Source organism: Protopterus annectens, chromosome 1.part1 (assembly GCF_019279795.1).
Source record: "Protopterus annectens isolate FY-2018-M chromosome 1.part1, PAN1.0, whole genome shotgun sequence".
Taxonomy (NCBI): Eukaryota; Metazoa; Chordata; order Ceratodontiformes; family Protopteridae; genus Protopterus; species Protopterus annectens.
In genome coordinates, this window is record NC_056726.1 from 3814946 (window position 1) to 3839653 (window position 24708).

The 24708-nt window shown below is 39.5% G+C and overlaps 1 protein-coding gene across 1 annotated transcript in view; it reads right to left on the minus strand.

Moving 5' to 3' along the window:
- MBOAT2 (membrane bound O-acyltransferase domain containing 2) overlaps positions 1–24708 on the minus strand; it is a 2181512-nt gene that overhangs the window by 397932 nt on the left and 1758872 nt on the right. The window contains exon 8 of the mRNA XM_044073271.1: positions 17447–17639. Coding sequence (XP_043929206.1) covers positions 17447–17639 — 193 coding nt within the window. The remainder of the gene's footprint in view (positions 1–17446; positions 17640–24708) is intronic.

Consider the following 24708-nt stretch of genomic DNA (forward strand, 5'->3'; position numbering starts at 1 on the left):
CTGCCTATTATAGGGATGGGACAGGGTGCCATGTCCACTGTAGTCCACTGCAATCACACCATGGTTACCATCTGTGGGCAATATGCAGGGGACTACCAACGTATTGGTTGTTGCCTGGCCAAGTGTGTTTGTGTCCGGGACATGGGTGGAGAGTGTTCTCTGGGTAATACAGGTGTTGTCTATATTGTTCCCCATGCCATGATGTCACATGTGGGGGTACAGATTGTGTACCCCAGCCACTGTGATATTTGACATCTGTTATGCTTGTAAGGTGGACATTATGACATTTAACAGGCCCAACATATAGGAAAAGTGCAAAACCCGCTCCACAATGCTTCGTGCTTCACATAGGATCTTAGTCTTAATCTTTTGGCTTTTCACAGTTAGGGGTCGCCACAGTGGAACTCCAGTCCGCTAATGATTCACAGTGGATTTTTACGGTGCTGAGTTGCCAGCCTGATGCCCAACCTTCAAAGAAGGCAAGCCCATTCACGCACGCACCTACCTACAGGTCTTTAACGTCACTTGACCACGGGGAGGACATGCAGACTCCACACAGAAGGTGCTCCAGCTGAGAATCGAATGGGAGTACCTCTTGCTGTCAGGCATCAATGTTAACCGCTGCACCACCACGGTTCGTGCTTCATACGGGATACGTAAGCGCACACACACACACACACACACACACACACACACACACACACACACACACACACACACACACACACACACACACACACACACTCACACACACACACACACACACACACACACACACACAGTTGCTATGAATGGGATTAGAACACCTACCTAATTACTAAAGCACATTAGAGCATGATGCAGTTACAGCATGCGCCACAGATATTACTGGGACACTCCTTCACAAAAGGTGTATTTCACAGGGAAAGACATCAGCAGGCTTGTCAAAGAAAGGCAATGAAAGGTATATTGACTGGAAGGCTACCAGGGGCAACTGTGTACAGTGATGGACATTTGCACATCATATGTTTTTGCAAAATGGGAGTGTGCTGTGTGGGACAGGCCTCATGAGAGTGGAGCTGTCTGTCACTCTCTTCCCACATTTATTATGTGTATGTCTGAGCTGTTATAGTGTGATATCCTTGGATATATGTGCATATTCTCATCCGTTGTGTGTGCAGAGCATGACTGGTAATGTAATGTGGAGTGTTTGCACAGATATCTGTGACTGACTGCTGTGTATAGTCCTCAGTTGTTTCCAGACATGGGCTTCATTTCTCTAAGTGTGCGAGCATGCCCAGTATGACCCTTCTGTAATTTGTTTTCTGACGTGGCCTTCACTTCTCGAAATGTGTAAACATGCCCAGTATGAGTGCCTGTATTGCATGCGTGACTCCATTCCAGGTAGGTTGTACTCCAGTGCAGGTATTTGTGCTCTACACCTACAGCTAGTAACCTGCTTCAGAAGGATATCTGTAGATTGGCTGACAATGTAGGTTGACATTGGGCAAAGGGCAGTGAGATTGTTGCTAATTGTGCCTGTGGTGCTTCTGCCACATGGTTTTGGTGTTGGCAGGGATACTCAGTGATATGTGGTGTTTTGCCCTCTGATGCTTTATGTCATCAACTACTGACAGGTATACATCTTTGCTGGCAGTAGGTTCCTGGGGATTACAAGTTGAATGCAGCTTTGTCCAGTATTGTGGTGTGCAACTTTCATATTCTTGCACACTCATGTCATTCTGGCATGGAAACTGCAGACACTTGCTGATGGGTCTGTGTATATGGTCCAGCACTTTAGTGCTGCTGTGGCTGTGGGTTCCATGCCTGTACAATTATCACCATGACAGGATGGCCATATCATGCTGTGGCCATACCTCACAGGTATTCAGACTCATTGATGTTATCCAGAGGCAGGGCTCATTATTCTGTTCATTAACCCTTCACAATTTGGTTTGCAAGCAGGTTTGTGGCCACCCATCCCAGTATTTGCAGCCATGATAAGTATGTGCACACATCAGGGTTTCACCCGTCACACACTCCATGGTGGCGATGCTACCCCCACCCCATTAATCTGTCCTCTTCCTACCATTAAGCACACAATATCTGATAGGTATGCCTATAGTTGCCACTCCATCCCAGCAGTATGTACAGGTTGGTCCACAGTTCATGCATTGGAACATGATGGACATACTACTGGGATATGTCAACATGTCCTTGCATTTGTGTTCTGTGGACTGTGTTTTGTCATTATGTGGGAGTCCATGGGATAACATACATTGGCGGTACAGTCGTGACACAGACCTGTGACAGAGGACAGTGGGGCATTGGGTACTGATGCAGGCTATCTGTAGCAGGTCAGTGCATTCTGTCAGTTGTACAGGCCCAGGCTGCAAGGCAATGTATTCCCCTGGGTTGACAGGATAGGTGTGCAAGGTGGTGATGGCAATTGTTTTTGTCCTTATCTATCCATTGGTGTGGATGCTGGCAGGGTGCATCTTACAGCTATGGGCACACCTGCATGGGACACCTCTTCAGCATGCTGCATTCTTTGAGTATTCACATAGTAATATGGGGATCATATTATACTCATTCACAGCAGCAGGGAGGTGGCCTGTGTGTTACCTGAGGCTGATGTTAGGCCAGACTGGCTGCATGTGTGCTAGGGTAGCTACTTGCAACTGCCTCACAGGTATACGTGGCCCTTTCCCCTGCTGGTGGCTAGTGGGTGGACACCAGCAGCTTCTACATACATCATACCTCTGCCTTTTGTAGTCTGCCAGTGTTTGCCCACAGTACATCTTAGTTTCCCATACTACACAACCAACTGATGTGCTGTGAACCTGTATATACAAACAGAGGGTGTCTCCATTTCACTGTGGAATTGTAAACAGTCTCTCTCTATGGTACTTCCACCTGTGTACTGTGTGTACATCTGGGCCAACACTCATGCCATGTCCATCTTCCAGATGGTAACAGTTATGACATCTGTTGAAATCATATGGACTACTGCTGCAGCAATGTCTTGCTGGGATACCCGTCTGTTTGGCACTGCAGTTGTGTGGACTTGGCCTGGTCATCAGCAGTACTGACCATTGGACACCAGGACACACCATCCATGGCTATTTGCTGAACACTTTCACACAGCATACCACTCAGAACTACCTAACACGCAGAGCTCTGCCTATTGTAGACATGCAACTATCCATCTTGCTGATTTGACTAGCTCAGGTACTCGGTGCTCACTGTTATTACTCACACACATGGCTGGTAATTCATTTCTATATAGGGTTGATGAGGGCACACATCACAGTTGTGGACATGTCCTACAACCACCTGATATGTCAGGTACTCTGTTGCCTTCCACACAACAACCTGACACTCCGATCTCTGCATATTGTACACATGCAACATTCCATCATTATAACTGGGGCAGCTCAGGTACTCTGTGCTCTGCTGCTGTGATACCCACACATAGATGCTACTGCTATACTACATAGGATTGGGGGGCACACCTGACAATTGTTGACATTTCTGCTATACCCACCTGATATTTCAGGTACACTGTTGGCCTCCACACATCAACCTGACACTCAGAGCTCTGCATATTGTACATCTGACACAATCCATCCTTCTACTTTGGCAAGCACAGGTACTCATTCCTCACTGTTATTACTCCAGCACATGGATGCTAATACATTACTACATAGGGTTTGGGGGGCACACCTGCCAACTCTGGACATTTGCTTTGACTGCACTGGTATTTCTAGTAGTCTGTTGGCTTCCTTTTCAATCTGTATTCTGACCTATCCTGCAGACTACAGGCATATCAGTGTAGTACAGTTTATAGGTTTTATTGACCTACATTGCCATTTCAGACTTCATACCCTTCATGAATGACATCCCACTTCCTGACCTGCTATACTCTGTGTAGGTCTGGAGGGGGGTTGATCTCCATTGCCATACCTTGTGGACCTTAGCACAGCCTTTCCTTGTGTTCATCTACATCTGCCCTGTTGGCTGGGTGGGACTGTTGTTGGGTATGTGAACCTCCAAGATATGCATGTGTGTGCCCTAGGGACACACATTTGGGCCAGCACATGTCCTGCAGTGTTTTTTTTCACCTTGTCTGTTACTTCCTACTTTGCTGACACCAGTATTTGTTATGGTTTCATGCTGCCCATATAGCTGTCCACTATCTGCTGCCATCCCATTCAGCCACCCAATTCCCTTCCTTGCATGTTCTCATCCATACCATTGATACAACTAGCAGACCATAGTATTGCATTCAGTGATTGATAGAAAGGGTGACTTACCTTGAGGCTGTGCCAGTAGTGAGGATGGTGCTATAGGGCTGACTATGTCAGATGCACATGATACACTCCCTATACATGGTAAAGCACAAGTAGTGTCATGTTTGGCATCCCTTTTACTGTATGTGCAAGTCAGAGAGAGTTTCCATTCCCTGGGTACATACTGTGTCAGTGTGTGTGTGCTATGTATTGCCTCTTTGCCAAAGCCAAGGCATACTGTGCATGCCTCCTTCTGCCTACAGGTGCAGGCTCAGGTTGTTTTTCCTCCGAGTCACTCTGTGCCTCTGCTGGCCTTGGCAATGGTGGGGGGGGCTGTGTGGCCCTGCCCCATACTGTTCCTGCTGCAGCTGCTTCCGCAGGATCACGTTCTGTAGCATGGCACATACCATGAAAATTTGGGTACATGTACCTGGAGAGTACTGCAAGGCTCCACCAAATGTGTCCAGGCACCGGAACTGTGACTTGAGTATCCCAAACACATGCTCTATTATGATTCTTGTTTGCGCGTGTGCCTTGTTATAGAGCACTTGTTCGGGTGTGTGTGCATTTCTGATGGGTGTCATCAGCCACACCTCCAGTGCGTAACCAGTATCCCCCACTAGGTGGCCGTATGGAATGTCCCCACTGGCAAATCTCTGGTACAGCTGCGTCAGATGTCAGATGTGGGAATCGTGATAGCTCCCAGGGCTTCCAGCACATACATTCATTATAACACCCTAGGCATCGCACACGACCTGGCAGTTGATGGGTGGGACTGTTGTTGGGTATGTGAACCTCCATGACATGCATGTGTGTGCCCTATGGACACACATTTGGGCCAGCACATGTCCTGCAGTGTTTGTGCATGCAGTCTATAGCACCCACTACTTCAGGGTATTCTATTTGTTGGAAGAGACGCATATTGCTGGCCAACACCTCACGGGTATTGAGGAAATATATGTGCTCACTGGCATGTGCTGACATGGCATCCAGGAACTGGTGGAATACCCTGGATGCTGATGCCTGTGAGATCCCCATGATATCCCCAGTTGGCCTTTGGAAGGTACCTGTAGCTAGTATTCTTAAGCCTGCACATACCTTGGTTTCCACTGGGATGGGTTACCCTCTGTTGGTTCTGTGTCTGAGGTGTGGCTGGTACAGCTCAACGATATGCTGCAGGAGGTCCCTGTCTACCCTATAGCACTCCACTATCTCCAGCTCATGTAGCCCCTGGTAGGTTTCCCTGGGTCTGTACACTCTTCTCCTCCTCCTCACTGTGGGTTGGTCATCAGCATTCACATCCTCACCACCCTCAGCCTCTTGCACATGCTGGTTTATGATAGCAAAAGCAGCTCCTAACATTGTTTCTCTTGATTTTGTTTTGTAAAATTTCTCAGTTCGTATACACCGGTGGTTCAGAGTTTTTGGAAAAAAAACAAGGGGGAAAGATGTTTGCATAGTTTATAGTGGTGTGCTGGGCTGGGCTGGGCTGCTGCCTGTGTAAATGGCTGATTCTGATGCATTTCACCTGCCAGCTAAGCTAGTTCTCCTTGATTACTTTCCTACTGCTGTTTTCCCTTCCCATTGCCTCCCTGTTTAAGCCCCTGTGCGCTCCGCACAAACAGAGTGCTCATATGTGCACACTGCTGCTATTTCCTTTTTTAACTTCTTTTTTCTTCCTGTAAAACCTCATGTGCGGCGTGCACACCCGCTTACACTTTGAAAAGAGTGCTAGGCAGGTTTAGACACACCCCCTAGCTTAGCTGTGCTAAGCTAGGAGCATACCCGAGCCACAGGGCTCCAATCCACTTACAGTATGCCTGACACACCCACCCATGATGTCACCTACCTCCTAGTCTTGCACCCAGCTATTCATACTCTTACACTGTTGGGACCTGCCTCACATACTGGGGAAAACTGGGATTCACTATCCTTCCCCTCATCTGCATAGGATTGCCTGCTAATGCATAGTTACATGTGTCACACTGAGCCTCCCCTCTTAGCAAAAACTACACAATGGCCAGGTTGTCTTCTGCCTGCCATTGATTTGCATGGCAGAATACTGATTATAGTTAGAATGCTTATTTTAGGTTTATTTTCTTATTTTCCCCCGATCCCATTTGTGCACCGCTGCCCTATGCTTAAACAGCTGAGATCGGCGAAAAAAAAATAAAAGTTGATTTTTTAATTTTTTGTATTGTTTGCAACGCCAATGGCCTTATACTTGGCCATTGGCATGTTTCCTAAATGATATGCAGCCTTTATCTGGGGCTGTCATAGCTCCGTTTTGGATTTTGCAGAAATGTACTCGGTTACTAACCGAGTACATTTCTGCAGACAGACTGTTGCAAGCTTCTTGGATTGCAAAATCACCTAATTTGCCTGGATTTCATCATCAGGACACATCATTGCATCAATCTAAATCAGCTTGGTTGGCTTGAACTACCCAACCTAATCCAGTATAACCAACTGATTATGGCCTATAAAATCCTCTATAATCCGGACAATACACCTGCACTTAAAAATATTATCACCCCCTATAACAATCCTAGACCACTTCGATCCTCTAACAAACTACTAATTCAGACTAGCAAAATTAATAACACAGCCGGTGATTCTCTCTTTGCAAACTCTGTAAGTAGATCCTGGAACTCTCTTCCAGCTGATATTACCTTACTTTCCACCTTAGGTCAATTTAAAACTAGACTCAAACAACATTTGTCACTTAACTGGCTATGTCAATGTATCAAGCCTGGCTAACTCTCTCTAGAATGTGTAAAAATCTGTTAACCAGTTTACTGTATAATTTAATTTAAACCTGACTTGCACTCAGGATTAACTCTAACCTGTGGAACTTGTTTAACTTGCTTACTTATGTAATCTCTGTAAACAGTCTGTTTGTAATATGTAATGCTGGTATTATGTAATGCTGTATCTGCTTACCCTTGGAGCTTTTCTCCTCGGGCCTCAGCTGAAAATGGACATGCATCCAGTCAGACTATCCCGGTCAACAAATGTAAAATAAAATAAAAATAAATTTCACCTGCAAATGGGGTGATTTGCTTACCAGGGCTTAGTCCAGGCAAGATTAGTGCAGAAGTGCTTGTGCATGTCCCTGCAGGCTGTTTCTGGATCGCACGGCAGACATATTGTCTGCATGGGCTCCTGCACCAATCTTGCACTCCGTGCAAGCTTTTGTGGATCTGGGGGATAATCAAAGAACTGTAAAAGTTCTGCCTCAGTTCCTTTCCATAAAAGGAAAAGATCATCTAAAAAACAATGAAAGAATGCTATATTCTTCCCTATTAGGCATTTAATAAATTGAGATTCCCATTCTGCCATTACTATGCCAACCAATTGCAAATAATAATGGTGCTCAAAAATAAACGCATTGTGTTCTAGTATCATTTCTAGTACAAAACATAAAAGGTCAAGGTGTTGTGTACTACATTCACTATTTCTTAAAACAAATGCTTTCATCATTTCAATCCCCTCTGAATTGGGAATCATGGTGAACAGAGATACAACATCCATGGTAACAAAAAAATCAAAATCACAAAAATAATTCAAATACATATAAAGCTGTTCAAGAAATTGTTTGCTGTCATTTAATACTAAGTCATATTTGTCTAATATAGGTCTTAATTGTTTTTCAACATAGATGGAAAAAGATTCTGTTAACCAGCCAGTGCCCGAAACAATAGGTCTAAATTTAGGGGTTTGTGGGTCCTTGTATACTTTAGGTAACCCATGTAAATATGGAACTAGTGTTTGTTTAATAATAAAATACTGAAACATTTCCTTGGAAATGATACCCATCTGCAGTGTTTTCATAAGTGCTTTCTGCAATATTGATTTCATTGCTTCTATTGCAACCACATTAATTTTCTTATAAGTGTTAGAATCACTCAACATGTCCCTAATAGTATCAAAATAGTAGGTCCTATTCATAATAACTATTGACCCACCTTTATCGGCTGGGCGAAAAATTATAGTATTGTCATTATGTAAATTACTGAGAGCCAGTTTTTCATCAGTAGATAGATTCACAAACTTATTACATTTTCTGTTACCAAAAAAATAGTTATAGACATCTTCACACAATTTGAGAAATTTCAAAAGCAGGATTAGTTTCAGGTATGAAAGCACTAGGCTTTTCAAAAAGACAAGTGGCATCACTAAATTCTTGATCTTTAAAAATGACTTTCAAAGACAAATTATGTATAGACAGTCTAAAGTCTAATAAAGTTTCAGGTAAATCAGCCATTTGGGCAGGAATGAATGACAAACCTCTGTTCAGTTCCTTATATTCAAGTTTCGTAAGTATTCGATCCAAAATGTTCCATACTAAGTTGCATTGTTCATGTTCCACATCCTTTTCAGGGTATAATTGCTGTCTTGGAAATGTTGCTTCCTTTTTACCCCATTTCCTTTTGAAGTACTCTTGATCGACTTCGCCCTGTGCCTCTTGAAAGGGAGAGGTACCGGAAAAAACTTGTTCGCTTACCACGGAGCCCGCTTTACTTCTTACAACAGGCTCCATTTCCCTAGCTCTATCTACAAGTTGTTGTACTGGAATGGCAACAGCCTCATCTGTAAGCGGTGTACTGTACACCGAACATGTTGGAGCTCTCTGAATAGAGGGCGGGACTTCCTTCTGGTGTTCCGTTGTAGGCGTAGTTATGGTAACAAGATTCTCATTCAACTCATTCACCCTGGGTGTGTTATGCATCACAACTGGTTCTCTGGGCCAAGTAAAAACCCAATTGTTGCTGAAATCACAGATGTCACGCTGAAGTTTTTTTGTTTTAGTTGTAAGTAAACACTGTTCATAAGCTGATACTCGACCAATGAGTTCACTGCAACGTTGTTGTTGTTGTTGTTGTGTCTTTCGGCTTAGGAGTCACAACAACGGAACTCCGGTCCGCTAATGTTTGGTAGTTGATTTTTACGTGCCGAGTTACCAGCCCTGATGCACAGCCTTCAATGAAGGCACGCCCATTCATGCATGCATCCACACAGAAGACGCTGTAGCTGAGAATCGAACGGGACAACGTCTTGCTATGAGGTGACAACGCTACCGCAGCACCACTACCGCGGATTGTGATTTCACTGCAATGTACATCAGCAAAAACATCACCAGCCTCTTTGTATAACTCAGTCTGCGCTGATTGTATTTTATTAACCAAGGAATGCTCACTAGGGTAAAAAAGACTATCAGTAGCTGTATATATCTGAAACTGGTATCTAAGTTGATCTGCTGCCATTTTGCAAGCAGCTCAGCGTAAGTGTCACCATAGGTAGGCATATTAAATACCTGTAACCCTCTTGGTATTACCTTCAATGATATGCATGCATCAAAATGGAGCCTCTGACACTGGAGTCTCTTCATTTGGTAAAGGTCATTCAGCATCTGCTTCATTATGCTCTGAACCTTCATTTTTTCACCTTAAGTCTCATTTTCAGAAGGAATATCTATTTGTAAATCAGTATCCAATAAAGGATTATTGTCTAAGCACATAAAATTAATAAGTCTCTCATCGCTATGTCTCATAGGTAAAGTATTCACAGTAGCATTTCCTTCAGCCATGTCCTTGTGAAGTACAAAACAGCAACAAGTCAAGAAAATATAAATACCTCAAAATGGTTAGCTGCACAAAACCAAAACAGTCAATAGGTAAAAAAACAAGCAAAGTGCAGTTCCACGGCTGATAAAAGATGAAATTCCAAATCCAATGTAGTCAAAAAGTTTAATAAAAAAAGATGAGTGCTTTCACAATTTAAACAATTGCTTCTTCAGATCACAAAAAGACCAAAAAAACACAGGTTTAAATACGCCATCAATTAACAATAATCAGTCATGTGATATGTAAAAAAGTAGTAAATGTGCTCAGGAAGAGAGCTATTTAAAAAGACAACCACAGTAAAAAACATCCTTCATAAAAAACACGTGTATGAACAAGATACATAAAAACTATTAAAAAATCCAACTATACACGGAATGACCTGAAAGTCTAGATATATTACTATGTTATATTAACTAATGTAGTATAAATATTAAATATTATATAAATTACTTTCTCAAACCCCTGTTTATAGGAAAGAATGTTATGTACCCTCTTACCTGCATAGAGATAGTATGCATCCTAGACATCCTAATGTTATGAAAGGACAAATGTTACGTGCCTCAAGGCTAACAGCTGATGATACAGATTTTGAAGAGAGCTTGGTAAAACTCACTAAAGATTTTGAACATAGGGGTTATGATAGTACTGAGGTTCATAAAATGAGTGAAGCAATCAGGAAGGAGAGGAAGAATCTTGGTAAACCTTATTTTTCCTCACCCCAGAGAAGAAATGTTTCAAACCATAGATCTAGAGATAGAAAATTTTGTTTTAATTTAACACAAAGTAGTGAAGTCAATGTCTTTAAGAATATAGTTAGTAAACATTGGCATGTTTTGCAAACTGATGAAAATACAGCTGGAATTCTTGGAACTAAGCCCTCTTTTGTTTACAGGAATAAAAAATAGTTAAGAAGACAGTTATGTTACCCTAAACATGAAGGGCAAGATATGAACCACATACTGACAGGCACTAAGAAATGTGGTGCTTGTAACTTTTGTACTAGTATAAATGAAGATCCGAGCTTTATACATCCTGACCCTGGGTATAAGTTCATGTTTAATGTTAAAGCAGATTGCAGCACCAAAAATCTAGTATACTTATGACGTGGAAAATTTTATGTTGGCAAGACCAACAGACGTCTCCGTGAATGGATACGAGACCATTTATATTGTATTAGTAAAAGATTAGAGTACAGTGCACTTGCTAAACATGTAGCACAGGAAGGGGATCAGCATAAATCTGCCTTTCAGGTATTGGAGGTCACCAGGACTGATATGAGACTAGGTGATAGTATTAATAATACTGAATGCAACGAAACTAGATGGATTCTTAGACTCAGAGTGCATAAAGGCTCCGGTCTAAATGATGTAGTCTCCCTGAAACCAGAATTAAAGAACAGGGATTTGAGAAAGTAGTTTATATAATATTTATACTACATTAGTTAATATAACATATAAATATATCTAGATTTTCAGGTCATTCAGTGTATACTTAGATTTTTTTAATAGTTTTTATGTATCTTGCTCATACACATGTTTTTTATGAAGGATTTTTATTACTGTGGTTGTCTTTTTAAATAGCTCTCTTCCTGAGCACATTTACTACATGTTACATATCACATGATTAATTATTGTTAATTGATGGAGTATTTAAACCTGTGTTTTTTGGTCTTTTTGTGACCTGAAGAAGCAATTGTTTAAATTGTGAAAGCACTCATCTTTCTTTATTAAACTTTTTGACTACATTGGATTTGGATTTGGAATTTCGTCTTTTATCAGCCATGGAACTGCACTTTGCTTGTTTTTTTACCTGTTGACTGTTTTGGTTTTGTGCAGCTAACCATTCTGAGGTATTTATATTTTCTTGACATTATGAGGACATATTAGAATTGAATTTATTTAAAATACAAGGGGTAAAATAAGTGTTATTATTAATCATCAATTGTGTGTAAATTAGCTTTTTAAATGGGGAAAACTTAATGGTGGATTCTATTGCTCTGAGCTTTTGGTCTTCACTGAGGTCACTGTTATGTTGATTCCAGTAACTGGAAAAAAAGTAATACATTCTGATGTTTAGAGGTCGTCAATTTATAGATGTTTGATAGCATGACTTCTGTAGCACTACATATACCTCTTCCCAATGTTGGATTCATCAATAATTATTGTTGGTTGAAGTTCCCTAATTTGAGGAAGAATAACAGTGTACTTCTGTCCAATCAGCTCTTCATCTAAGAACATTGCATCCCACTTTCCCATACCTTTTACTTCAAAACTGTTACTGTCGGAAAAGTAGGGAAACATCTTGGAATTCCTCCTGGGAAATGGTAAGGAATACAGAAATACCTTCACTGCTGCTTTTCAAAATGGCAGACTCATTTTTTGTCACATTTACAGTATGATTTTACTTCAAATTCAAATTTATTTAGATAATTTTGGCAAAACACCACTAATGCTAGAAACACATAACATAAACAACTAAAGCAAACTCTTAAAACAGCTAGAAAAAAAAGAAACAAGTCAGTCATCACAGAAAAGAAGAAAAGAGATATAATATGTAAATACGATAAACAAGACAACAAAAATAGACAATCTATTAAAGCAGTCAGAAAAAAACAAAATCGATCATCTCAGAAAAGTAAAAAAGATACAGTTTTAGAAGAGAATATAATTTCTTTACTGTTCTCCTTATGGTAACTTAGTACATATACTCGGGACTGAGAAAATAAGCTGTTAGAAGTATCTTGTTAGTAGACATTACGAGAGAGTTTGATCTGTTAGTCAAACCCTTCTAGTAAAACAGCTACAGAGACTACTTTTTGGTTCTAGTACCTTAACTTGTTTCTGCAACTTTCTGACTTAAATGTCATAGAACATGTGTCTATTGTGGTGCAGAAATCCTATATTGCACTACTCATTAACAAAGGGATTGCTTCTAGGTCCAAGGATGCCATTGCCCCTTTAACTCAGCCCAGTAAAGCCAATCATTGAGAATAACACCTTCTTTGGCATATATATATATATATATATATATATATATATATATATATGGATTCCCTTCACAAGCTCAAAGTTTCAAAACTTCTAACTGCAAATGGTTGAGACCAATACACTGAAGTTTTGAAACTTCTAATGTTTTGAATGGAGATCGGTGTACAGTGTGGAACGGGAAATTTACTGTTTTCCTCACTGTAGTGTGATCTCAGAGTTGGCATATTTAATTTAGCGGGGGGGGGGGGGTTCTTGTGCCCCCTGCAAAAATATAAAAAAAAATTTTTTTTATTTTTTAATTACAATTTCGAAATTTCAGATTTCTAATCTTATGGTCTCGACCATTTGCAGTTCAAAGTTTTGAAACTTTGAGCTTGTGATGTAGATCCATTTATATATATATACACACACATACACACACACACACACACACACACACACACACACACACACACACACACACACACAGTCACCTGCAGCAGATGAAATGCATACACATACACCTTACAAAAGGATGCTTGGCTTAAATTATTTAGCCTTCATGGGCTGCCTCAAAGCCCTGCCACTATTCTTGGTCTCAAGGTGACCTGTGTCTGGCATACAAGGTATCCTCTGACCCAATACTGGTGGTTCAACATCAGCAAGTCAAACAGCATCAGAAAAACTCAGTCCAGGGATCTAAATCTTTTCTGTAATATTTTTTGGAATGGTTTTGAGGGATAGGTATGTCTCACAAAAGATACCATTGCTGCAGAGCAGACTTCTAATCATCGGTATTTTGCAGTCTTTTATGGCTTGTTTATCAGGAGAGAATGATGTGGATATCACCTTGCATTCTACCCCGACACACAGGGAGAATATGCTGGATGTATTGTTGAACACGGTTGGTGAGATGCAAAAATCTCTGACTGCTTTGGCTGCAAGAATCAAGGATTTGAATCCTGAAGGAAGAACACTCAGCACAGGACTGAAAGTCAGGTTTGTGCTAAGACTAATCAAGTTGTTGCTTCTGGTTTGAAGTCTGTCCCTGGTGTTTGTGGGGCTGTTGGTGAAGTTAACAAACTTTTGAGCTTGAACACAGACCCCTTTTGTGAAGAATTGTTCCAAGTTAACCAAGTTACAAGTAGGAACAATGTTATGGTTATGCTTGAAAAGTTGGAATGGGGGTTAAAAAGATATCGTTCTTTGCACATTGAAAACAAATACTTTGAGCACTGTATGAAGGTGGGGATTGTTCCCAAAGGTCTCCGCTTTTTTAAAATGCCAAATGGTGTTGCCACTGACAGTCCACTTTTTAAAGAGGTTATTAACTTCTTTAATAGTGCGGGCATGGATTTTATGAAGTTTCTAATCAAGAACAACACGTCTATCAGAAAAACTGAGAGATGAACTCTGTTAAACAGCTTATGGATGGTTGTTCTGAAGTGGTGACAGAATATGAGAAGTTATTAGATTGAGTTGACAAAACAGAAAAGCAGGTTACACAGCGCAAGTCCAAGAAAATCTTAAGGGATTTGGCTGTGTATGAACTTGGTAAGGAATACTTGGACTTTATTCCTATTGGTGCTAGATCCATTGGACGTGCAGAGTCTAAGCAGGGGCATGTTTCAAGGGGCAGTGTATCTTATCGAAGAGATGATAGAGATCTTCAAAACCCCGAGGTAGTGGCCCGTTTAAATTCTAACAACCCTGAGTTTGGTTTTACTGAAGGTGTTGATGTAAATCCAATGGTGGTGAGGCGGAAAGCCGACACTGTTACACACGAATCTGGTGACATAAGTGAGCACCCACAAACAAAACCTGGCCAAAATAATGGTTGGGATCACAACAAAGGGGCCGGTTTCAGTGCCAACAAGCCTTTTTTACAGGCAGATTACAATTCCCGCAACAAGAGGAACAGAAGCAGGAGCAAGGGTTACCAAACCTGCAGTCGAGGCAGGAGCGGACCTCAGAGGTAGTTGGGACTGTGAACTATAATTGTGCACATATTTCTGTATTTAATCTTTAAAAATTTGTTTTAAATGATGAGCATGTTAATGTTTTAAAGCTGGGTTTAAATTTTCAACCTAGTAGAAGAGCGGATTTGACTAAAATGCTTTCGGAAGTTTTTAATCGAAAGCTTAATTTGCAATACATTTTGTGTGATGTAACTTTGGGTAGTACTTTGGCTAAGCCCTCTATGTACAATCCTACATTGGTATATACTTTAAAAATGTTTGAAAATCTTTGAGAGAGGGACATTAGGAGTCATATTAAGACCTGGTTCTCTTATGACTTTTGGTGTTTTGGGTTTACATAGTCGTTTGGTGTACATCGTTGCTGTTCCTGCTACTTTTGGTTTCCTAATCCATACAAAACAAAAATCATCCATGTTCAAATTCAAGTGCAACCTGTTCCAACGGATGGGTATTAGGAAATTCACCCCAGGGTTTCACCTTCCTCCATTCTAGTATTGGACAGAGGTGACTTATAAATATTAACCCATTATAGGGGCCTTTCTAAATATCTAAGGTGTGATCCTAGTCAATAATAATGATGGGTTAAGCTAATCTAAACACTAAATGGAAACAAAAATTCTAAGCACCAAACTGGAAATTTGGCTAGAGTTAAAATGGTCTGCAAGGGGAGTTAGCCAAATGCTAACCTATGAACCTAAGTCTAGTTTAATGTGTTCCACATGAGCCTATTTTGCACCCGGTACTCACCCTCTACATGTTAACAAACTAAAATCTGATTTAAATGGGCTCAGTGCTACTGTTTATGTGGTTAATCTAGTTTTATTGTTTTCAGGGTAAAGAAACTGCTAAAACTGAAAAAAAATCCCTTCAGAAAAAAAAAAATCAAAAGGTCTGTACCTGGTGTCTAGACAGAAAAATCTATGCATATTATACCAAGATGTAGGCCCTAATCTTAGGGACCCCTCAAAAAAAATGGGCTGTATTTCCCTACTAGATCCTTTTGCTACAGATAAAAAGCCAGGGCATTAGGTTACCAACTTGAAATATCTTGAAAACTATCTATAACCTTATTGAAATTTCTAATATCACACCAAATAAACTGTAAAAGTACAAACCCATCTAAAAATAACTTGTAAAGAAATCAGGTTAATACATTGTGACCCCAGATTTCAGACTGCAATAAACATTTTATTTCTAAAAAGTAATTAGCCTAATTCTGTACTTGTATGTAGGTCACAACAGAAAGTCAAAACCTACAAAGTTAGTAGGGTTACCACCTCTCCCACTGTGCGAGGGACAGTCCCTCTTTTGGCGGTTGTGTCCTGACCAAAAATATTAAAAATGGCAAATGTCCTGAGATTGTAGGATATAATTTTGTCCCATATTTTATGTAATAGTTGCATAAAATAGTTATTTCTGTATCTAAAATACCTAAATGTTACAAGAAACAGGATAGGCAACAAAACTGCTACAAGAATAAGCTATTATTTAGGCAAAAAAGTAAAGGTCTATCCTTTGAACTGACCGTGGGTATGTGTCGGCCTGTAAAATCTGATGTGTGTCCCGAAAATGTCCCACTATGGCCATTTGAAAAGGTGGCAACCCCAAAAGTTAGTGCTAACAAAAGCTGCAGTTTCACGGCCTTTTCCAGTGCCAAAAATACTGGCCACAACAGGAAGTAAATGAAAACAAACATCAGAGCCACAAACATTCCCCTCACCAATGCTCAGGTTTTCCTAATATCTGTCTTCAGTGTCGACTGCTCTTCTACTAATTTATGTGGCATTTGAGGAAGCCTGGTAAAGAATGCAGAATTGAAGATCGTTCATAAATAAATACTAGGACTGACTGGCATACTGAAATAGAGACACAGGTACATTTGTTTGCATACTTTATTTACTTTTTTACTTTCTAAGACAAAATCAAAAGTCTTGATAAAGTCCATCACCTCAGTGGCACTGTGTCAAACTACTTATTTATTTCACCTATTACGGCTATAAATGCAAGGATCACCATGTGCTTCATATATCACATATAAGTACTCTATTAGGTCAGCTCAACTGCATTAAGCCCAAGGCTAAAAGGTAAGTTCATACCTCTCAATTTCTTAGCACAAAATTTCTTGACAAAGTAAAAATAATTGGGGGACAAAGCCCCAAAAGTAAGAACAGATTTTAAATATTGCACTTATAAACTTAGAGAGTTGTTAGAATAAAATTTTCATTAACATGCATTTTCTGAATTACATGATGTCTGAAACTTAAATATCTGCCATTATTTATCGACTTCAAATTTCAACGATTTGATAGAAAACTACAAATTTTATTTGGAATAGACCAAAAATAGGAGGTAAAAGTCTGGACAGACAAAAGGTACGGTCAGGTTGCGTAGAGTAAAGCTGTACTCATCAGAGCATGCTTCCCTTTCTAGAAATGGAGGACAAAATGTTTCTCTCCATTGTTTCGCAATGTATTCTCATAACCTCATCTGCATAGCAGTCGTCCTCTGTGCCTTTCGGCAGCACTGATTACCCAAATAATATTCACGCTGACAACAATTAATGTCTCCCAGTGCATTAAAAGATGCAGAAAGTAAGCACTAACCTAAAGTCCAGGCAAAATAGTACTTGGGTCTGGCAGCCATCAGAGATATATACAGGTATACAAGCTGTAATGGTAGTGATGTTTTTGCCTTATAGTTGTCATCAATATTGCGATCCACAGGAAACAGCTTTGTTACTGTGAGGTAAACAAACAGAGAAATGGTGCACACAAGGAGCTTCTGTACCACAGCCACCTGAAAAGGAGCAAAAGAAGAAGGGTTTAGATAACTGTAATAAAATATAACTTTACAGAGTACTAATGCCTGAGGTTAATTAACAGAAGGAATGTCACTCTGTTTACTTTCCTATACCTTGCATGTAACTTTCACTCTATCTTAGGAAAGGGGGAGTTAAAATCATTCTACAATTAATAAGAAAATAACTGTGCTCCATCTGATTATTCATTTAAAGTTTAAACTATAGTTCTTGTTTCAGTCATTGCTGGCATGAATTTATTTAGTTTCCCCGAGATGCAGTGCCCATAGTACCAAAAAGAAGGTTAAGGATCTGAAAGTTTTAAAAATGTAAGTTATTAGGGGGAAGACTTTGATATGTACATTGTTTTACTAAGATGTTGGCAGACAACCTGCTGTACACTGTGCTGTTGAACATTCACTGGTAACCATAATACAAAGCAGCTACTTTATAGTAAACAACTTAAAAGCTGCAGATAACTTGGCAATACCTATCTAGTGTTAATGAATCACTATTGCACAACAGTAATAAACATAAAAAGATAAGATGCAAATAATATAAGCATTTTGTTTTGTTCAATTCACTCCCACTAACCGTGTCACTGTACTTCAAGTTTGCTCACATTCTTATATAAAAATATTACTTGGCATTTACTTATGCAACTGAACATTACTCTGGCTCTCTAACAAGAAAATGTCTCAACAAACACTGTTTGCAGCTGGTATGGTGCAATTTATAAAGTGAAAATCATATTTTCAAACAGTTCTAAAATTAGATAAGCAAACAATAATGCCTAACAGGGTGAATATTACAGGGAAATAATGGACCACTAGGGGTCTTGTGAGACCTGTTACAGGAACTTGAGGGCTTTCCCATTCCTGGAGAGTCCATTATTTAAGCAGTAACCCACAAGAAGGTATGGGTATTTACCTACAGTTGGCATGGTTTGATCATGAGAGCATGTCAGGCCTCAGAATACCCTTGCGCGGGTGTTATTTCCACTGTAACACACACCCATTTGGGCATTATTGCTTGCATAAGCATTAAGCACACATCAACCATTACATCATCCTCACCTATCAACCATCTTCCCACTAGCTGCTCAAAAATATCTTCAAGCTTATTTCCCATAATGCCATTCCACTGTTGTAACCCCAAATACTAAAAAATGCCAGTCCCATTGTTAAGGTAATACTTCTACCCAATCTCTACTACAAATGCCACGATAAACAAACCATCTTTCTCCACCATCCATCAATGTGGTGTTACCCATCCCAACCCAGGCCCCAACCAAACCCCAAACCAAAGAATACACTCTAGAAGTTTAAAAACAGTCACTCTACATTTTAGAAGCATATGCAACAAAATCACAGATTTTCATGCTTGCATGACCCAATACAACCCAGACATCCTAGCCACAACACAGACCTGGCTAAAGCCTGAAATAAAAGATGATGAAATACTACCCCCTAGTTATAATATTATTAGGCTCGACAGAAAACATAAAAAGGCAGGGGAAATACTTATAATATTCCCAAATATGCTCACAGTAGCTCCCTATACAGGCACAATTCCAACTTTTAGAAAAGCAGAAATTCTAATCTCATTCTTAAAAATTAATAGAGCCAAGAACATCATATGCATTGCTGTGCTATATATCCCTCTCAGGACAGAACATTCCAGTACTTGAAAACATACTACCCTGGAAAGCAGATACAATCAGAAATGAAATGATCCTCCTGAGTGATGTAAACATCGACTGGCAGTCTTTATCTGCAAATTCAGCAATAAACAACGTGGACCTGTTTGGATTGATTAACTCAGCTTATTACTATACTGACAAGATATGGAAAAAATAACTCCAAACAGTCTATCTTGGACTGGATTCTGCTTACCAACCCATCTAATTTTACCTCCCCCTCAGGTACTCTACCAGGTACACTAAGTGACCACCTGCCAGCTTATATCCACAGGAAGATTACACAACTAACAAAGGAATATAAGCTGAAAACTACCTGTAATCTCGGGTTTCTCCAATTAGACTTTCACTGAAGCTCTGAAAGCTGTTATCTGGTCCATCCTTAAACAACTCCTCTTACATGATTCAGTTGAACAATTCAATGCAGCATTTCTAAATATTCCTAACACCATAGCCCCAGAGTATACAAAAAGAATTAAAAACAGCCATACCCCATAGCTCACCAACCAATGCAAAGCATGGATTAACAGGCAAAAGAATATAAAATGACAAAAATCTGCAACTGTTCAGACAGCTATGAAACCAAGTCAAGAATAAAGTTAATAGAGATAAAAAGTCGTATTGTACTCGCCTGCAAGATATTCATAAACATAATCCTAAAAAATTCTGGTCCTCCATATTCACTTTCATCAACCAAAGTACAAAAAAATGATCACAACTCATACCCAGACATTTCTCCTATTCAAACAGCTACCTGTTGCAATACATACTTCATAGAATGCAGAACTAGCTTAACTTCAGTCTCACCTAACACAACCCCTTCCATGCAGCTAACTTCCAGAACTTAAGACCCTAGCATATCACCTTCACAAAACTCAACTAACTGCAACCTCTCCAATTAACACATAGAAACCTCCACCCAATTTACCTTTCAACCAGTTTCTACAACTCTCATAAAAAAGCTTTTACATAAATTAAAATCTTGTTCCTCCTCAGCTGACAACCTTTCCCTGGAATACTTAAATCTAGTCGCATATGCAATAGCATACCCAATCAACATTCTTACTAATAGATCAAGTAAAGAATCATGTGTCCCTAACTTATGGAAAATAGCACATATTATCCCTGTACATAAAGGAGGCAATTCCATTGACATTGCAAATTTCCCACAGCCATCCTGTTTCCCCTCTCTCAGATCCTTGAAAGATGTATACAGCAACACTTTTTTCCACTATCTCTTACAAAATAAACCAATCACCAAAACATAACTTGGATTTTGGCCAGACCTCAGCACTTTCCCTGCATTACTATCATTTACAGACATTGTCAATAAAGCTTGCAACTCTAATAAACTTGTATCTAGGGCATGTCTAGATCTATCGAAAACCTTTGACATGATCTCACACAGTAAACTCCTCAATCACCTTTTTACCCTGGGTCTAGCATTTCCATCTATTCAATGGTTTCTCTAGCTACCTTGCCAACAGGCAACAAAATGGCCATGATCCATCTCTGCATACCTTTCCTTTTCCACAGGAGTCCCACAAGGATCCATTCTTGTCCCTCTACTATTCAATATTTTTATCAATAACCTACATTCATTTTCTTCTGAAGGCACTCTGACTCAATATGCAGATGACTCTACCATCATCCACACTTCAAACACCTTAACTCACTTCCAAGAAATCACTCAACATGCTGTTATCTCCATTGAAACCTGTCTTATAAAAGTCCATCTCTTATTCAACCACCAAAACAAACTCTTCTTTACGCTAAGAACTCACACCCCTAACAAAGCATCTTTCAAAATCTTTTCAGCACATGGCACTGAAATTGAATTAGTTCACCATACCAAAGTATTAGGAGTCATAATAGGTGATAATCTTAAATATGACCACCACATCCAAAATAATTTGAAAAAATTCCATAAAAAACTAGGCATGCTATACAGAAACAAACATTTTCTGAGCACAGCCACAAACATTTCTCCAGCCAAAGCCTACCTTCTGCCTTCCCTACTCTATAAAGCCCCAATTCTAACCAATTTACAGTCATCAATAAAAAACAAACTTGAAAGCTGCTACAACAAAAATGCCAAGTGTCCTACCAATTTAACCGCCTTTACCTGTCATTGTAAAACTCTGCATACTCTTAGCTCTCCATCCTTATGTCCTTCTATAACCCTAATATAAACACTTACTCTTATACTAAGACATCACTCAAATTCCCCTTACTGTCTTTAATCATTTAATCTTTAATATCTCTTTGAAATATCTTATTAGAATTGCCTCAAGTCCCATTTATCACATACTAATCTATGTAACAAACTCTACTATGAAACATACGTTCTATGTTTTTCTCATTACAACATTTTTCACTCCAATGTTTTTTTAATGTTACATGATACTTTGTGATGTAAAATATTTGTAATTAATTTTTGACAGATTGTGATTGTATAGCTTTTCTCTCCAGGCCTCCACTAAAAATGGACACTTTTTAGCCCAGTTGGACTTTCCTAGTAAATAAATGTCAAATAAATAATACATAAATAAATAAATCTCTCCCCAAACCTGGAAAAATCAGAATAGAGTCTGGGTAGCAATCCACTGACACAACCTTACCATAACTGCACAATAGGCTGAAAATTAGCTACCTTTTTGGTTTCAGAATCCACTTAGAACATAAAGCTATTATCCATGAAAGCAACTCTGATCTCAGAAGCTCCCAGAGTATTGTTCTAAGCCTCATCCGACCCTCCATTTAAAACTACTTTTGGAGAAAAAGCCTTCTCTAGACTGATGTCCTCCACCTGGAACCACTTCCCTACTGAAGTTAATAACAAAGAAACCAATAAGCAATTTAAGAATGTGCTAAAAGACCACCTTCAAACAAAATCTCAGTGCAACTGTTATCATGAAAAATGTTAACTTCCCATAGACACTACTGCATATATAAACATCCTAAGCCGGAGTCAAGACAGTCAGTATCATGGTAGATACTGCCTTAAACTAGTCTTTCTGAATTTGTTTCTTTTCTTTGATATACTATGTAGCTGTACTCCTTGCATGTTGTAAATGTATGATGAACTATGTACTCCTTATGTACTGTAAACCTTGATAAACCAAGTACTGATTTTATGACACAAATGTACTGTATTTGGAGCTCAGACCAGTCCATCTACCTGGCTGTACAATAATAAAAAAGTAAATAAATTCACCAGGCTGCAGACTGCAAACCGTCCAGTGCCACTAAGTCTCTGTGCTAAAGTATAAATGTACTTATAACTGCTGGCTCCACTGTCAGTCACACTGATGTTACATTCACATTAAACAGGACGAATATGTATATAATCTGATGGTGCCTCATGTAGGACTGAATGACTTGAAGTGCTTAGCCCAGAAAGACATGTAGAGAGACATACTGACACTACGCACGTGTCTAACATAGGTAAGACTCTGGCCCTGACTGGAATCCTACCCTCACCCAAAATGATGCTCAGATACATAGACAAGATGTTATTTTAGGGGGTGATACTTGGAATGAGGAGATCAACAGCTCAACTGACCTCACTAATGGTGGTCTGCACCTTTTGTTTCCTAGCTTCTGCATACTGGTCAAAGCATTTGCTGCCGCCATAGTACCCTTTTAGTCAAATTCTGTCTTCTAGACATTCCAGTGTAACAAAAAGGTTTGCATGAATTTCCAGCCTAGATAATATCAGGGTCACTCTGCTCAGTACCAGAAGCCTAACTATAAACTGCTAGCTCTTGAGGGTCTCCTATGACTCAAACACATCCATTTCTGTACTGAAAAAGTAATTTGGTTTCAAAGGAAAAACAACACTCCTCCTTTAGCAGGTTTCAATGTGTATCATGTATTCAGATCTCATGAAAACTGCGGGGAGTATCAGAATTTATCTCCTGAACTTTAAATTATCCTAAACAAGACAAATTAGCAGTTTATGGCTTGCTGAATGTAACTTTTGATATCCCTGGAGAGCAATAAAAGATGTCTAAATGTGCTTCCTGAACTACCCATAAACAAAAATACCTTTTTGATGTGTAATTTTAACTATCCATCAGTTAAGTGCAGTGCCTGTACCACAAAGGTTGGATAAATGATAACTTCCCTTGTAATAACTGGTTAACCAGCCCAGTAGGGTTCAAAATCTTCTTGACCTTGTCCTCACTAACAATGCAGCTACCTGTACTACTCCCACAGCATCCTCATCTCTGGTCAGATCAAATCATAAATTGATAATCTTTGCCTTTATAGCACCTACACTCTCCAAACTAACACATCTGAATTCACAGATGTTAAAAAGACAAAAAAAAAAAAAATATTAAAACTATACGATGAGCTCTTAAACTCCAACTGCCAGATTTTTCAGTCCTCATAGCATTAGCCCCACCTGTCATTTTTACCAATGAATTTTAATTCTGTCTAGCAAGCAGCATAAAGTAAGTGGTCCAGTCATAACTCAGGCTATTGGACAATGTAAAGATTGCCAATGTGGTGTAACACCAGCATTAATAAAATCTATAATAAAATAAAAAAAAAAATAATTAAGACCTATAATAACTAAAAGTTGTCGCCTCACAGTTAGACGTTGCCCGTTCGATTCTCAGTTAGAGCGTCTTCTGTGTGGTGACATGTGTGAATGGGCGTTCCTTCGTTGAAGGCTGTGCGTTAGGCCCGGCAAGCCAGTACGTAAAAATCTACTGCCAATCATTAGCGGACGGGAGTTCCGCTGTGGCGACCCCTAACCGTGAAGAGCCGAAAGACACAAACAAACAAAAACAATAACTAAAAGTCTACCATGATGAATGACTCATCAAAATTATCATCAAAAATCTGAAAACTTCCATAGGGAAGATCAAAGCAGAACACAGATTAAAATTAGTATTAATAACCACAAATCCTTCTTTAATCGTATCAGACATAACACTCAGCAATGTTTTGAATGAATTCATAATGGTTTTACCTATTCTGACAATAAAGACATCGCTACTACATTTACAGATAAATTTATTGCCAGCTTCACACCAGAAAAATTCACTGAAGTTCTTCAATTTTTCAGATGCCTTCATCCTTTCAGATTATTATGGACATGTCATAACTGCACTCTCCAAAACTAAAAATGCTACATCTATGGGTCCTGATACGAGATCTGGCTGCTTAATCAACAGCACCAAACATATCGTCTCTGAACCCCTCCTAAAACTACTCAACTTAAATATAGACATTATTTATTCATGAGGTATGGAAGATATCTCTCTGTGACCCTCCATAAAGGGGAACCCACCTCAAATCTTGGAACTATAGACTAACAGTCCTAATTAGCAAAGCCACTCATTTCAAAGGCCCCA